General features: G+C 41.6%; 1 protein-coding gene across 1 annotated transcript in view; it reads right to left on the reverse strand.

Annotated features, from left to right (window-relative positions):
- The window catches only part of LOC139654757 (uncharacterized), a 102,669-nt gene that overhangs the window by 12,312 nt on the left and 73,103 nt on the right, over window positions 1-17,254 (reverse strand). Inside the window, 12 exon segments of the mRNA XM_071531916.1 lie at window positions 14-269; window positions 369-614; window positions 4,644-4,699; window positions 4,786-5,333; window positions 5,581-5,627; window positions 6,415-6,588; window positions 8,746-8,919; window positions 10,111-10,370; window positions 11,642-11,693; window positions 12,099-12,121; window positions 12,668-12,863; window positions 13,605-15,385. Of these exon segments, the coding sequence (XP_071388017.1) occupies window positions 14-269; window positions 369-614; window positions 4,644-4,699; window positions 4,786-5,333; window positions 5,581-5,627; window positions 6,415-6,588; window positions 8,746-8,919; window positions 10,111-10,370; window positions 11,642-11,693; window positions 12,099-12,121; window positions 12,668-12,863; window positions 13,605-15,385 (3,813 nt within the window).

Consider the following 17,254-nt stretch of genomic DNA (forward strand, 5'->3'; position numbering starts at 1 on the left):
CAGGGAGCTTTACCTCCTGAACAGGAACGTTGTTTGGCAGCAGAAACACGTTGAGTTTTCGTCTCTGCTTTCTGTCTGGTGGTCGGAGGAACAGCAGAACTTGGCTACGGATTGGCTTGGTGAAAGTTAGAGACCTCTTAATGTAATCCCACACTAGGCCAAAGGCAGAGAGGTGGGGGACATTCACACCCACATGAGTGTCTGTAATCTCCACTGGCTGGAGGATGCTCATTCCATCATCAGTGATGTGGACAACAGACAGGCTTTCACTTTCAGGAAGTGGTGCTGTGAATACACAGAGCCATCCAAGATTTAGTTTCACTGGTGTCAACCCCATTCAAATTTCATGTCATGTCCATGTCAGTAACTCTAGGTCTTTTTCATTAAAAAAGAAATAATGTTCAACAATAATCAATACATAATCATGATTGAATAAGACAGAGCCCTGAGGACACTGGATGCTGAACAGCGGGCCTGCAGGCGTCTTGCCAGCTGAGCGGAGGAGGATCTCATCCCACTGGACGGTCCTGTACAGCACCTCCCCCTCCTGAACCATAGTAAACACCAGACCAGTCAAAGTACACTGGAACATACCTGAACCAGGGGACTTGAACCTGTAGGACACACAATGATTAAAGGAATACAGCAAGTATATAGTCCATGTTAAAACTGTAGCACACATTATGTTGAACGATAGTGCCCCACTAGCATTATCCAAAACAAGAAGATAGACCTTTTAGAAATAAAAAGTTGTGAGCGGTTTTCATTAGATGGCCTGTGAGCAATATGTATTCATCTGCTGTGCAGTGATTTTTAGCTGTACACAGTCTCCCATCACCCCCCTTCACTTCCTATATATACAGAGAAAGTAGTCCCTGCTAATTCAATTTTTGTATCATATCTTATATCATATTTGTATCATATTGTGTGTAAATACGATTCATCGCCTACACACAACTGCCAGACTTTTGAGTTAAAATGGCCTAACCTACTATGACTTAACGTAGTGTATGCTTAAGTGTTAACATGGAGCCTGCTATCACTCAACATTGTATATGCAAAGGTGTTAGCACGGAGCCTGCTATCACCCAATGTAGTCTATTCCAGAGTGTCAGCATGGAGCCCCGGAGCCAGTGATCTCCCCACAGTGAAGGCTGCAGACCTTCACTGTCAGGCCAGCTCCATGCTCAAGCCTCTTTTTCACTGGTTATTTTTGACTCCCATACAGTACAGGAAGGAATACTAGTTTCACCCAGGTCCAAACTGAAAGCACGGTAGGTGATGTTATTTTGCAATGATCTACCAGGGACACGTGGATGTTTTTGGTGTCTATGTTCTCATCACTTAAAGCTGCACTAAGCAAATTTCCAACCACTAGAGGGTGACAGAAACCGCAACACATTTGTAAATAAACCCCAGCAAAGCTGCTGGACTACGGAAGCCCCAAAAGACAAACCTAGCAAAGGACTGTGCAATAGCTAAGCTAATGTACCTACAGAGAAGTGTCACCGGTTACCAGAATCGTTTTGCCAGATTTTTCTCCCACTGAAGGTTACATGTCCACCTTAAGACTGAGACTGTGGGTGGTTTTGTGTGTCTGTGCATGTGTGGGTTTTCGGGTTGCTTCATCAGCAAACCAACCAACTCTTACTGTTAGTACTGTTATGACCTATAGACTTTGCTTAGGTCGCCCCAAACGTACCCTCCATAAAATCAAACTAGCCTATCCACATCCATTCATATGTTCACTTAACTGATCTACCCACCAGTTCCTGCTACCCGTCCTCTTTTCCTTCATAGCGGCGTGCGGCATTCACAGTTAGTGGAGGAGCAAGTTCAAGACTGTGCTGCATCCTCTGATCTGATCAACAAAACACTGTATATCCGCAGTAAAGTTTGAGGTAGTTTATCCCCTCGCCTGCGGTTAAATAAAAAAATGACTCCCATCCTTCAAATTGATTTGGACGCTAAAAGTAGACCTACAAAGCCCAAGCCCAGTTGTGCTCTAGAGCCTAGGTGGATATCCGGCTGGTGGCTGACTGACTGAATAAAATGGTAAACTAATAAAATAAAACAAATGAAATACAACTACAGTAGCCTAAAGTCCGTGAGTAAACTGAAAATCTGTTATTTTGGAAGGATTATAAGGCTAAATGTGGAAAAAAAAAATTTTGTTGTAGGTATATTGGATTTGTACAGACTGGATTCTTAATTTCACACACTGATGAAATTACTTTAATTGATTAATTAAAAACATGTTCAGTAGCTCTGCAGCCATAGCAGAACACTTTTACTATTTTTGATTATTTAGCCTAAGTTTCAATAGTGTTTCCGTTTTTTTTATTAAAGGTACTGTTTGTAAGATTCAGAAAATGCTTGTTATTAGTGACACCTGTGGCCGTTAAGGTAACTGCAGTCAGCATCCTGTTGCTCATGCTCGCTTGCTTTTTTTTTTTTACTTGCATTCAAATGTCAGTCACATTTGCTGATTGCCATGGTGGCACAGAGAAAAAAGTACGGCCTGAAATTCAAGCTGTCAGTTGTCAAATTTGCTGAACAAAACTCAGGAGAAGCAGCAGCAAGACATTTCTCCGTTGATCTTTTCTAAGGTAGGCTACCGTTATTTTGATACGGGGCTCTCCCTCTCTCTCTCTGTGCTTTAGAACGTAACCGCTGTGAAATAATCAGAAAATAACGTTTTATTTCTCTGATTCACCGGCTTTCTCGCTACTACCGCTCCCTCTCTTCTAGCTCGCTCGACCATCTCTCTCTCTCTCTCTAGCTCGCTCGACCATCTCTCTCTCTCTCTCTGGGGCTATTAATTGAAGTTATATGTAGGTTAAGTATGTTTTCAGTGCTGTGTTTTTGTGAGGAGGAACTGTGACTATGTGTGAACTTTGTCGGGTGATAATGTGACATTGGCTGTATTTATAACATTGTAGGTCGGTGTTAGCTTGCTAGCCAGTTTTCATATGTGAAAACAGCAATAGTTTCACCGTGAGGCTCAGCAATGTCGCTATCTGTTATCTGCAATAACGCTAACTGTTAGTGAACTACACGGAATATGTAACGTTATATGTATTCATCATTTCCTGAATGACTGTAGTTCACCTTGCTGTGTCATTACAGCTTACCATTGTTTATTTCACCGTTACTGTAAATCAGCATTGTGGTTCACTGTACAAACGCCAGATCCATGCAGCGTAGCTAAGTTACAGCTAGCTGGCTAACCTTAGCATAGCTTTGTGTACAGTTAGATAACGTTATTTGGCCGCCGCTGCCGCACATGGGAGAAGTTTGCCTTCAGGGCTTTCTGCCAGAAAGCCTTTCTGACAGAAATCCACGGTTATGGTTTGGGTAGGGGTTAGGGTTACCCTAAGGCTTTCTACCAGAAAGCCTTTCTGACAGAAATCCACGGTTATGGTTTGGGTAGGGGTTAGGGTTACCCTAAGGCTTTCTACCAGAAAGCCCTGAAGGCAAACTTCTCCCGTGTGCGCCGCTGCCTTGCATCGCTCTTGGCTAGTAGAAGGCAATCGTTATACACCTTTGCTTTGTAACGTTACATCATTTATTGTTGGCTAAAATCAACACTATTTGTCATAATAGCTACATAAATTTGTATCATGGATCACGTTAGCTGGTGACGTGATTTGGCAAGCTAGCCAACTAACATATCCACTCAGAAAGTATTACGTTATGAGCAAGCAAGCTATAGAAGTAGTGAAGCTGAAGAGACGCCACGGGAGCGCGCATAACGTCACATCCGTTGGAATCTCCCGGAAAAAACGGCCAAAGTCCTTCACATAGAATGTAGCTTTACACACTGTTACAGGCAACGGAGAAAGTCAGCTGAGGTCTCATTTTTTAAGTTACGTTACAACGCGTTCACACATTGGCAATAAAAAATGATTTATACATGTAAAAAGTTTGTAAAAGTTACATATAGGACCTTTAATAAAACAAATTTTAAGAATTATAAGAATTTTAAGTTCTGTGTTCTGTTATCTATTAATATCACATTACTTTTTCTGATGTTTTAGGTTTTTGCCATGGTACCGTTTCAATATCGGTATCGCGATACTGAGATGGTAACTGACAACCCTACACTTAACAGGTAAGTTGACCAGTGGGATAATCTACCTATACCAAAACTTTGGGTACTCCTTTTAAAAACAACCAAGAAACAACCATGATGTTAGCTCTAAACCAGGGATGTAGTAGGAGGCTAAACCCACCTAAAGTCAGTTTACCCACCTTTTTATTTCAGGAATAGAGTTCACCACCTTTTCAGGCCGACATAATTCCTTGGGATATGAAATTCATAGTATGCACATTAGTAAGTAGTATCAAACTGATAAATAAAAAGTGGGTACACCTATCCTCATCTATCTTACACCAGTTTGATACTACTTATTATGAGGTAGGTATACTATGAATTTTATATCAGTCTGAAAATGTTTATATTTCTGCAAATAGAAAGGAAACTGAGTTTAGGAGGAGCTTACCCTCCCCTACATCCCTTCACTATTAATGTATTAATCAATGTTCTAACTGCTATTTGACCATGCAGGTAAAATAAAATAGAACGATTTAGAATGATAACTTGATAATCATCAGATTTTGTCATTTTGTGATATAATTACCTGTATAAAGTGTTTGCAGATTCAGGTAACAGTTCAGGTGTAAAGTTAGTTTGGGCCTAGAAAACAGAAAGGTACAAAATTAGTTGTTTTTTTTTAGAAACAACTTGTAGTAGTGTACTATAAAGCTAGCAAAAATACTCACACTATCCATATTCGACTCAAGTACATTGGACAGGGTTAGAGAGGATCCACCATCAAGGCTGAATGCTGGGTAGAGAGGCTCAGTGAAAGTGGTGTGGATGGTGTGGAGGTGAGTCTTTTCGTCAGAGGAAACTGTGTAGAATGACAAGATGCCAGCAGGCCAGTCCAGATACACTGCTACTCTGTCAGAGACAGAGGAGGAGGGGGGAGGTATGAATATTCTTCTGTTCTTGTGACAGACAGAGTAATGATCATCAGAGCAGATCAGACTCCAGGACTTTTCATTCCCTCCAATCCTGCAGTCTTCATTCCTTCCTCTCCTGATTCCTCTGTAAGTCACTCCTATATAAATCTCTCCTTCCCACTCGACCTCCCAGTAACAGCGACCAGTCAGACCATTTCTACACAGCAGCTGTTTCCAGTAGTCAAATCTCTCTGGGTGATCAGGATATGGCTGCTCCTCTCTCACCACTGTCACCTTTCTGTTGTCTTCAGACAGGAAGAGGTTTCTGTTTGCTGTCTTTGGGTCCAGTGTGAGTTCACAGGCATCTGATGAGAGAACAAGACTCAATACAGCAGCAGCTTCTCATCTAATACACCTGTTGTGTTTATTATTGCTTGATTTATTAACAGATTGACTGTTAATTTCTTCAGTTTCATGATGACACATTTTGTCAGCATCTTTTTTCAGAGTAGAATGAATTTGAATGAATAGATGTCACACATGAGCTTTCTATTTAAATAGAAACTGAATGTGCTGCTTTGTTTTCATGAATCAAACTAAATACACACTTACACTTCCTCAGACCTGGTTTCAACCACCGCACTGCATCATGGTCCACACTGGGGGGGGGGGGGGGGGATAAATTCAGACAGCATAATCTCTTTGATAATGAACAAATAACCTTCATAACCTTCCATATGAGTGATTTTCCAGACGCCGTCACTCATATCCTCCATTCAACATTAAACAATAAACAACAGGAGTCACTCCACTCCTGTAAATAATGTCTGTAACCATAGTAACGTTTACCGCAGACCAATATGGCGGCTCCCATCGCCTGTGTTTTCAGTCTACTGGACACCAGTAACACCAGTAACCAGAGGCGTCAGTTTATCCATCAGATTTTAATAAACCTCCATCGACAGCGGTGTGGTTTTCTCTTCCTCCACCTCATGAACTTGATACTTTAAAGACGCAACATTTGGCCTCAAGACACAGAACTGGTGGAGCAGCTGCAGTGTTGAGGAAACAGACTGATAGAAAATGTGAGAACGTCTCAACTCTTCCCTCCGTCTCTTTCAAATTAACGACGATAAAGTTACGTAACGTAACGAGCGTCGAGCCCGACGTCACGTGACGAGCGGCCGTCCGGTCCGGTTCCGGTTCACGCTACTCGGACCGACCGGATCCGCTCTCGGATTCGGTATCGACACCCGAACGTTTCGGGTAGCGAGTTCGGTCGTAGAAAGCTTCGCTCTCCTTAATAACCGAACCGTGTGTGAACCGAACGGGACGAAGCTCCGATGAGGAGCGACAGCTGTATTTAGCCGCGGTGCGGACGCAGCCGGTCTGACAGAGAAAATGTGTGTGACTCTCAGCCTTCTAGCGGACGTGGCCTCTCCGTACCTGAGAGAGTCCGGTCTCCGGTGTGGATCCTCCGGTCCAGCAGAGAGCAGCTTCACTCCTGAGGCTCCTGGATGATTGTAGCTCAGGTCCAGCTCTCTCAGATGGGAGGGGTTGGAGCTCAGAGCTGAGGCCAGAGAAGCACAGCCTTCCTCTGTGAGCAGACAGCCTGACAGCCTGCACACACACACACACACACAGAGAAACACACACACACACACACACACACACACACACACATACACACACACACACACACACACACACACACACACACACACATACACATAGAGAGAGACACACACACACACACACACACACACACACACATACACATAGAGAGAGACACACACACACACACACACACACACACACATACACATAGAGAGAGACACACACACACACACACACGCACACATACACATAGAGAGACACACACACACACACACACACACAGACACACACACACACAGCATAGTGATGTATAGTTTGTAGTGCTGGGTGATAAAACAATACTGATAATTATCTCAGTTAAATTTTCCTCGATTTCAAAATAAAAGCAGCTTGATAATTTTCAGTAATATTGAGCACAGCAGAGTTTCTCTCTTCAAACATAATTCTGGTTATTTTCAACCTGGACCTTGTTTTCCTCGTTTTAGTCATGAAGATTGATGGATTCAACATTTCATCACTTCCTTCACTGTAGAGTTTTACGTAGCTTCAGTTAAATCAATATTCCACTTAGTTTCAACATGGACTTATTGATTTGAAAAGCAGAATATAATCTACTGACCGAGACCAGATGCAGCCGGACCAGTTTGTAGTTCAGATTTTTACTTCCCATTCATTTGAATGGAAACTGCCATCGAACACATCGGTGAACAGATTCAACAGCAGATCCTGCTGCTGTGATTTTTAATTGACGTTTGGTTCTTTTGTTCAGAACAGAATTTCACCAAACAGCATCTTTACTGACAGAAGAGAACACAGCGGAGGGATACCATGTAGGAGAGAGAGAGTTCCTGTTTGGGAGACCGGATCTACTTTATTTTTAAATAGTAATTTTAGTGTGAACCCAGAACAGAAATGCAATGTAACTGCGGACCAGTTGCTGCTTTATTGTCTTCCAGCAGGATCTGCTGTTGAATCTGTTCACCAACGAGTTCAATGTCAGTTTTCAGGAGGTTTTCTCCTCATTCAAACTCTACAAACTGGTCCAGCTGCATCTGGTCCTGGTCAGTAGTTTATATTCTGGTCTTCATGGCGGTCAGGTGCTGAATAACTCCTGTGTTAAAACTAAGTGGAGTATCGCTTTAAACAGGAGCACTGCTGTCCAACACACACACACAGCAAACACACTCTCCGGCAGCTGGAGCCAAAAGTGATTAAAACACAGAAACACTCTGCAGTGAAACGTCTTTAAACAGCTGCCACTGAACACTTATGATGTTTCACTTACAATCGTCCATTTGATATTTTTTAGGTTGCTCACACACTTCCTTGTTTACTTCACTGGCTGCTGGTTTTCTGCTGCGTTCAGGTCAAACTGGAAGAAGAACGGCTTCACTGCTTTGTTTCATTATTCTCATTTAAATATTATATGAGGTTATAGTGTTGAAAATAAGACTGAGAAACCATTTCATTCCCGCTTTTTATTATTATTTTCATTATTATTATTATTTTAGTTTTGTTCTGGCAGTAAAGAAGTGTTTTGAATGAAAGTTGACTGATCTATTCAACTTTTATTCAGGAGCTAAATTAACCCTTTAAACTTGACAGAAATAGTGATTTTACATATTGTGATAAAACTCAACATTGCCTGATATGAACATTTTTATTGTAATAACATTTTCAGCTTCATCACTCAGCACTAATAGTTTGTTATTCATTGTTTATTTTGAGCTTTTGCAGCTTTTGAACAGGTTTTCTGAAAAACAGATCGTAGCTCTCAGTGGAAACTCTTTGTTTAAAAACAGTTACATGTTGGATTTTCTCATTAATAAACTGCTCTGAAATCAGTTATTATAATACAAAAACTGTCTCCAATATTAACAGCTGACCCCAGGATCAGGTTTGTGTTTTCATTTCAGTTCTGGACTCAGTTTGACAGAATCTGACAAGTCCTTTACTTCAGGTTTCACCAACAGAGGCAGTGAGGAGAGAAATAATTAAATATTCTCTCAGAGGAGAGAAAGTAGAGCTGAATGTTGGTTTGTCAGCTGCTTTCAAAAACCACATCAGCAGGAAAATGACAGTTCAGGTATTTTCTCTGACATTAATGTGCATGTAAAGCAGAATTTAAATGGTCTGTTGGACAGTAACAGTGATCCTGACCTGAGAGTCTCCAGTCTGCAGTGTGGACTCTCCAGTCCAGCAGAGAGCAGCTTCAGTCCTGAATCCTGCAGGTCGTTGTTACTCAGGTCCAGCTCTCTCAGACTAGAGGACTGGGAGCTGAGACCTGAGGCCAGGACTTCACAGCTTCTCTCTGACAGCTGACACATACTCAGCCTGAAGGACAAGAAGACATGTGGAAATGTTATTCTGTTATATTTAATGTCATTATTGTATTATTTCTACTGACAGACTGTATTGATGAGGCTAACTGACCCTTATATTTAATGTCATTATTGTATTATTTCTACTGACAGACTGTATTGATGAGGCTAACTGACCCTTATATTTAATGTCATTATTGTATTATTTCTACTGACAGGCTGTATTGATGAGGCCCTCGTCTAAAGCAGGTCCCAGTGTGTTTGCATGGTGCTGTATACTGAGCTGACTGGAGCACTAACACTGACAGGGAAACTGGTTTGATTCCCACTGGGCCGCCCATGCTAACAATGTATTCACACATGGTGCTGTAAGGTGATTGGATAAATAAATCCACCAAATGGCACATGCTTTGTTAAGCTGCACAACGAGCCATAAAAAAGAAAATAAAGTGGATAGAAATTAGGAAACACTTTAAAAACAAGTGGATTTAAATAATAATATAAAATATAAACATGAGAAACAAGATGAAGAAGTGAGGAGAGACAAAAAAGATGACACAAAATGACACAAAAGCAAGTAAAAAAAAGTGTGTTTTACAAAGAGTTTTAAAGATGATAGTGAATCTGCAGCCTCAGTCCCTCAGGAAGGCTTTCCACAGTCTGGAAGCCCTGAGGACTAAAGTGAAACCACCTTCAGTGTTGAGTCTGGACTGAGGGAAAGTCAGGAGGACCTGAAGATCTCAGCTGGCTCTCAGCTCACAGGGAACTAAGAGCTCCACAGTGTAATTCAGGACCAAAACTAGCCTGCTTTAAATGTGTTCAGTGACATTTTAATATGAATTCTCTATCTAACTGGTAACCAGAGGACAGATGTTAAAACTGGGCAGATGATGATGTCACCTTCCCACTGGTTAAAATCTAGCTGCTCTATCCTGAAGTAGCTGGAGATGTGACAGTGAATTATGGCTGAGAGGAACAGAGAGAGGTGCAGTAATCTAATGACAAGATATCAGAGCATGGATGATCTTCTCTCAGTCACTGAGCTTCACTGCTGTGTATATGAAGCTGGATCAATAAAAGTCAAATCCTCATGTAAAACCTGCAGGGTGACCTTTGCAGATTCAGGAATCCTGTTTTGAGAGAACGGACCTTAGTTTGGAGAAATGTGTTGAATCAACTGAGAAAAACTGTAAAGTGATTTTACCTGAGAGTCTCCAGTCTGCGGTGTGGACTCTCCAGTCCAGCAGAGAGCAGCTTCAGTCCTGAATCCTGCAGGTCGTTGATACTCAGGTCCAGTTCTCTCAGATGGGAGGGGTTGGACTTCAGAGCTGAGGCCAGGACTTCACAGTGAGTCTCTGACAAGCTGCAGCCACTCAATCTGACCAAGTAGTTTAAAATAAATAAAGGTTTAGTTAAGGTCCAGAATCCACTTTTTACTGGGACAATATTTTCAGATGGCAGTTTCTCTGGAAATAATTGTGATAAAAAGCAGAATTTGAGTTTGATGGGGAACTTAACCCTAACTTAACCCCAATCTCGGAACCCATCGTCTATCCGTCTGACGACAGAGTAGACTCTGGGAGCGACGGCCAATATTTCAGGGTTTCCGGTGTAGCCTTGGTGTAGCCAGCGGACATCCGGGCCAATACTTCCTCTTCCGTGCGCCGGTCATTGTTTACAGTCCGATTAGCAACTTGAGACGTGAGAATTGAGTCGGAGTTGAGAGACGATGTCTCATATGCAGATATCTGTTTATAGAGATTAGCCGAAATGTCGTCTGGACCTAAAACACCTACAAAAAGTATCGATGTTTGTGTTTTGTGTGGAGAAACATTCGACTCATCGCGTCTCAAGTTGCTAATCGGACTGTAAACAATGACCGGCGCACGGAAGAGGAAGTCTTGGCCCGGATGTCCGCTGGCTACACCAAGGCTACACCGGAAACCCCGAAATACTGGCGCTCCTAGAGTCTACTCAGAGTCAGACGGATAGACGATGGGTTCCGAGATTGACTTAACCCTAACTAAACCCTAACTTAACCCTAACTAAACCCTAACTTGACCCTAACTTGACCCTAATTTAACCCTAACTTGACCCTAACTTAACCCGAACCCTCCAATCGTCTCTACCGGACCAACAGATGAGAGCGAATCACAGATTTTGGGGTTTTATCAAGTCCAGGAAGCAACACAAGCCAAGGTTCTACCAGAGTTCACATCCTTTTAAGTCTGTGGAAACATCTACAAAGAGAAATGCCTCTGGTGTGCATTTTGCATCAAAATATGCATTAAAATTGAAGTTATGATAGAACAATTCGGAAGGAAGGAAGGAAGGAAGGAAGGAATTTCACCAGGAAGATAAAATGTTGCACACATTGGCCCTCATTTATCAATCTAATGTAGAAACCAGCGCAGATCCGAGCGCAGAAATCATCTTAGGAATCTTAAGAACAATTGGGCGTTGATAAATGTGGAGGCTGAAAACAATCGTCATTTAAATATCACGCCCCTAAATATTCTTGATTCAGAGGCCTCGCCCCCAGAGTTTACGACATGGAGATGTGTAATACGTCCAAGAAGAGAAACTTCTCCGACCTCGAAATAGAAACTCTAACGTCTAAAGTCCAATTGAACCAATTAGTTCTGTTTAGCAGCCTGAAAAGTGGCATCAAAGGAAGTCGGAAAAATGCAGCATGGAAAGAAATCACTGCTGCGGTCAACAGCGTTGCCGTCGACAACTGAACTCCAGCTGAGGTTTGAATATTTAATTTATACATCCATGATATGTCTAGCCTATGTATATATATATATATATATATATACACATAAATAATAGTAGCCTAATATAATAGCTTGTATCGCAATTCTTTACATTTAGGTGAAGAAAAAATGGTCAGACCTCAAACAAGTAGGATATCTCAAAATGAAAGAGAAATTAATCTTACACCAGAAAACTGTTAACCCTGTTAATTGCAAACAATTTGAAAATACCTATTTATGTCGATGTAGGCCTTTACAAAATAGAATATTTTGCCATAGGCTACATATTTTTAAGTGATGAACATGTGGCTGCATATGCTTAGATGCCAGTCAGAATATATGGTCTAATAACAATTCTCTGACTCAGCCAGATTTACTCTGCTGCACCAAGTCCAGCTGACTGGAAAATTTGCTACACGAGTTGAGACTTGACGTGAGATTTGATCGTAGCCTCCGCTCCCGTCCAAATTGATAAATGCCGAGCTTTGCGTGGAAATGACCGTACGCCCAGTTTTCTGTCGTACGTTTGTTTTGTAAGTGAGGGCCACTAACTCCATACCATCATGCTTAAACTGTGAAAAATACCAGAGCGTACTAATATGGACACGTTACTTTTTATCCCTGAAGATACACAAAAGAAGATATCTTTAATACATTGTGTATCCATAGTTGGATCAACACCTGGGTGATTATGTTTATTACCACAATAAAAGTCGGATCTTTAATTCCTTTATTGCCTCCAACACTCTCACATCAAAGTTTTGCCCCCAATAGATGGAGGCCATTTTGGAGCCATTTGGACTCCTGTATCTTTAAAACTATGGAGAATATCATCAGCAAAGTTCATCGTTATTCATTTGAATACAAAAGGATTGTGTGAAAACAACATGAGGAGAATTTGAGATCTAAGCTTCTAAAACCAGATCCTGTCTGATTTCAGATGGAACGACTCTATACAGACGTCCTCAAATTACAATATTCATATAATATTCATATCAGCACATTATTTAATATGATGTCTGACCTGAGAGTCTCCAGTCTGCAGTGTGGACTCTCCAGTCCAGCAGAGAGCAGCTTCACTCCTGAATCCAGCAGGTTGGTGTCACTCAGGTCCAGCTCTGTCAGATGGGAGGGGTTGGACTCCAGAGCTGAGACCAGGACTTCATAGTGAGTCTCTGACAACCTGCAGCCACTCAATCTGAATAAAGAATAAAGGAGGAGTTGGACCTCAGAGCTAAGACCAGGACTTCAGAGCTGAGACCAGGACTTCAGAGCTGAGACCAAGACTTCAGAGCTGAGGTCTCTGAGAGTTCACAGCCAGAAAATCTGTTTACAGATTTAATGTAAAATGATTATCAAAGCAGAGCTGAGACTAGCATACCAATCAAAACTTACACAGCATACTACGAATAATAATAATAATAATGATGATAATAATGACAATAATTTGCATTATAGAATTTGAAATTTTCCAAAAGTGGTTAATGTATAATATAAACAGAAACCAAACAGAAAATAATACATAAATGCAATTATATGAAAGCATTTCTGTAAAAAGTGTTTAAAAAAAGAATGAAAAATGATAGAGATTTCAGCCTGAGCTCCACAGGCAGTTCAGTTCAACTTCTGGTAAAACAACTCAGTAAAACAGCCTGACACCATTAGAGTCCGGCTTCACCACAGATTTGGTTGGGGTTTAGTTACTTTTAAGCTTTTGAGCCTACAGCATTAAATTCCAACTTTCCGAGTCGTATTTCCCACTTTGTCGGCTCGTTCATGTCGCTCTCTGTAATTCTGATATTTCTGACATGAGCTGAAGGCAGGAGAAGACGAGGGGAATCTTTCATATATATTACACCAATAAAGAGTTGAACTAGACTAAAGAATGAAACTCAAGACTACACTGTTCTATACTGTTGGTATTCACATCAGGACTAACCGAGCCTTCCTGCAGTTCCTCACAGCTGGGATCAGTCTCTGTCGTCCCTCCTCTGATGTGTTGTAGGCCTTCAGGTCCAACACATCCAGAACCTCCGCTGACATCTGCAGCATGTAGGCCAGAGCTGAGCAGTGGATCACAGAGAGTTCCTTCTCTGATCTGTTCTCTGACTTCAGGAACTGTTGGATCTCCTGATGTAGTGACTGGTCGTTCAGCTCCACCAAACAGTGGATGATGTTGATGCTTCTGTCAGGAGAGAAACTGTAGTAGTTCATCTTCTTCAGGTTGCTGATGGCTCTCTGGATGCTTTCTGGTCTGCTCTCTGTCTGACCCAGCAGGCCTCCTAAGAGTCTCTGGCTGGACTCCAGTGAGAGGCCATGAAGGAAGCGGACAAAGAGGTCCAGGTGGCCATTTTTACTCTTCAGGGATTTGAACATGGCTGTCCCCAGGAAGACATCCAGGGATTGTTCACTGTTAGATCTACCCCAGTCTCCCAGGAATGTATCCAGTACCTTCTCATCCCTGTTTGTGTAACAGTGGAACATGTAAACAGCAGCCAGAAACTCCTGAATGCTCAGATGGACAAAGCAGAACATCTTGTCCTGGACCTGGTACAGTCCACACTCCTCTTTAAAGATCTGTGTGAACACTCCTGAGTACACTGAGGCTGCTCTGATATCAATGCCACACTCTGTCAGGTCGGCTTCATAGAAGATCAGGTTGCCTTTCTCCAGCTGCTCAAAAGCCAGTTTTCCCAGAGAGAGAATCATCTTCCTGGTCTCTGTAGTCCAGTGTGGATCTTTCTCAGCTCTCCCATGATACTTGACATTCCTCTGTTTGGACTGAACCACCAGGAAGTGGATGTACATCTCAGTCAGGGTCTTGGGCAGGTCTCCTCTCTCACTGGTTTCCAACACATGGTCCAGAACTGTAGCAGTGATCCAGCAGAAGACTGGGATGTGGCACATGATGTGGAGGCTTTGTGAAGTCTTGATGTGGGAGATGATTCTGCTGGCCTTCTCCTTACCTCTGAATCTCTTCCTGAAGTACTCCTCCTTCTGTGGGTCAGTGAAGCCTCTCACCTCTGTCACCATGTCAAGGCACTCAGGAGGGATCTGATTGGCTGCTGCAGGTTGTGTGGTTATCCAGAGGTGAGCAGAGGGAAGCAGTTTCCCCTTGATGAGGTTTGTCAGCAGCACATCCACTGAGGTCGACTCTGTAACATCAGTCAGGATCTCGTTGTTCTGGAAGTCTAGAGGAAGTCGACACTCATCCAGACCGTCAAAGATGAACACAACCTGGAACTCGTCAAAACTGCAGATTTTTGCTTTTTTGGTCTCAGTAAAGAAGAGATGAAGAAGTTCCACCAAGCTGTACTTTTTCCCTTTCAGCAGATTCAGCTCTCGGAAAGTGAATGGAAATATGAACTGTATATCCTGGTTGGCTTTGTCTTCAGTCCAGTCCAGAATGAACTTCTGTGTTAAGACTGTTTTCCCAATGCCAGCCACTCCTGTTGTCATCAGTTTTCTGATTGGTTTATCTCTTCCAGGTAAGAGTTTAAAGATGTCTTCACATTTGATTGTTGTTTCTGGTCTCTGGTTTCTGGATGCTGTTTCAATCAGTCTGACCTCATGTTCATCATTGACCTCTCCACTCCCTCCCTCTGTGATGTAAAGCTCTGTGAAGATCTGATTCAGAGGTGTTGGGTTTCCTGCTTTAGCAATCCCCTCAAACAAATCCTGAAACTTCTCCTTCAGATCAGATTTGTGTTTATGTTGGCACTCTGCAGCAGGAGTTTCTGAATGAATAAACAGATGAAATCAATGAGAGGTGAGTAATGAGTAATGCAAACATTTCCTGATAATTTACACATTCCCAACTCCATGGACTCTATTCAGCTCATTACTGGTGGGTGGACAAGCAGGTCCTGACTGGGTGTAAGGTATAAGGTAGCTGTTGTTGAGTCGGTTATTATTACTCAACCACAAGTTTCATGCAACCAATCAGATTCATTAAAGACACATTGACACTGTTGCTGTTGCTGATTCCCATAAAGCTCTGCTAGCTGTGCTTTATTGGTTGCACTGACAACTTCTGTGTTAACCAAGCAGCTAGCTGCACTCCTTCTCACTTGCTGCTGTTTGTTATGTTCATGTATGTAAACTACTTTGGGGAAAACTTTTCACACAATACACATGCATTGGTAATGATAAAACCCCTGATACCCCTGAGGACCTTCTTTACTGGGATTATGGATAAAGTGATGATGCAACATGTACAAGGCTGCATCACACTTGTCTTGTAGAAGATACTGTCAGGTATTATTGTTATATCGTGCACAACTGTGATCAGTCTTTGAGCAAAATACTTACCCCCAACTTGAAATTAGAAATTACATAAATACAAATACAATACAATAAACACATACAATCACAAGGCCGACTGTCTCTCTTCACATCTATTGTCTGGAGGTCGGCCAACAAAAGTAGATATAAAAATGACACAGCCTGCACTTTGTGTAAATTGTTGGTATAAAGTGTTCTATATATATATAGGATTTATTATATCACAATCAGACTCTGATTCTGATATAATAAATCATTATATGTGATGCATGATTGCATAAGTTGTATCCTTTTTTCAAATGTGCCTTTTTTTTTTTTTTACTTTTTATTCATTAACATTTTTGACGTTATAAGGACAACAAGCAAAAAGAAAACAAGAAACAAAAAATAAAAAATGTAAACAAATATGAGGTCATGGGGTGATTAATAAATCAAGGCAAATTTGCCTACTAATAAAATATCGCACATGATACATACAATAATTATGAAAGATCTGTCTCATTGGCTATATAAACAAAAAATATTTATTATAATATTTATATTATAAAATATTTTCCCACGTTTTTCTCCCAGTTCTTTATGGAGCTGAAATGTCCCTTTTTAAAAAAAAAAAATCCTCCCATGACTTACCTTTGGTTTCTGAGCTGCTGTTTGACAAACGCTGCACTAGATCATTCCTGTTGATCTTCATTAAAACCTTCTTGGTCACCTCCAGAGTGTTTCCACAGTAGGTCTGCACCATCTGATCCACTGTGTCCTGCCTGTCTGCATTCTCCAGTCGCCTCTTTTTGATGGCTGGGAAACCTTCCGGGCTGTCAGGCTGCTCCAGGAACCACTTGAAGCTCTTGAACTCTTCCTCTCTCAAATCATCCAGTGTTTCCAAGAGCTTCTCTTCATCCGTCGCCATCGTTGCTTCCTGGTAAAATCACAGGAAATATTCAACTCCAAGAACAATTATGCAATTTTCTCACAGGAATGACCAAGTTTCATCTCTTCGCAAGATCACTTTATCAGCCAGGTCACACAAGTAATCGGTAATGTAATTAGTAATATTTGTTCTATTGTCTGACCTTATCTACCCCTTCATTACAAACACACAGTACCCGTATACATATGCATTTCTTCAGCTTCACAACCAACCCAAACTTTCAGATGTGATGATGTGTTACTGCGCGACAAAACACTGTAGTTCAATTTTTGACAGTTAGCCATTTTAGCCTACTTACTTTATTAGGGCGCATAAAAGCTTCACAATAGGGTTTTTTTAGGCATTATTTTGGATAGAGACAGGAAGGTATGGAAGAG

This window comes from Centroberyx affinis, unplaced genomic scaffold (genome assembly GCF_046629955.1).
Source record: "Centroberyx affinis isolate AG114_WGS23_722 - 3 ecotype Tasmania unplaced genomic scaffold, CSIRO-AGI_Caff_v1 ptg000147l_1, whole genome shotgun sequence".
In the NCBI taxonomy this organism is placed as follows: Eukaryota; Metazoa; Chordata; class Actinopteri; order Beryciformes; family Berycidae; genus Centroberyx; species Centroberyx affinis.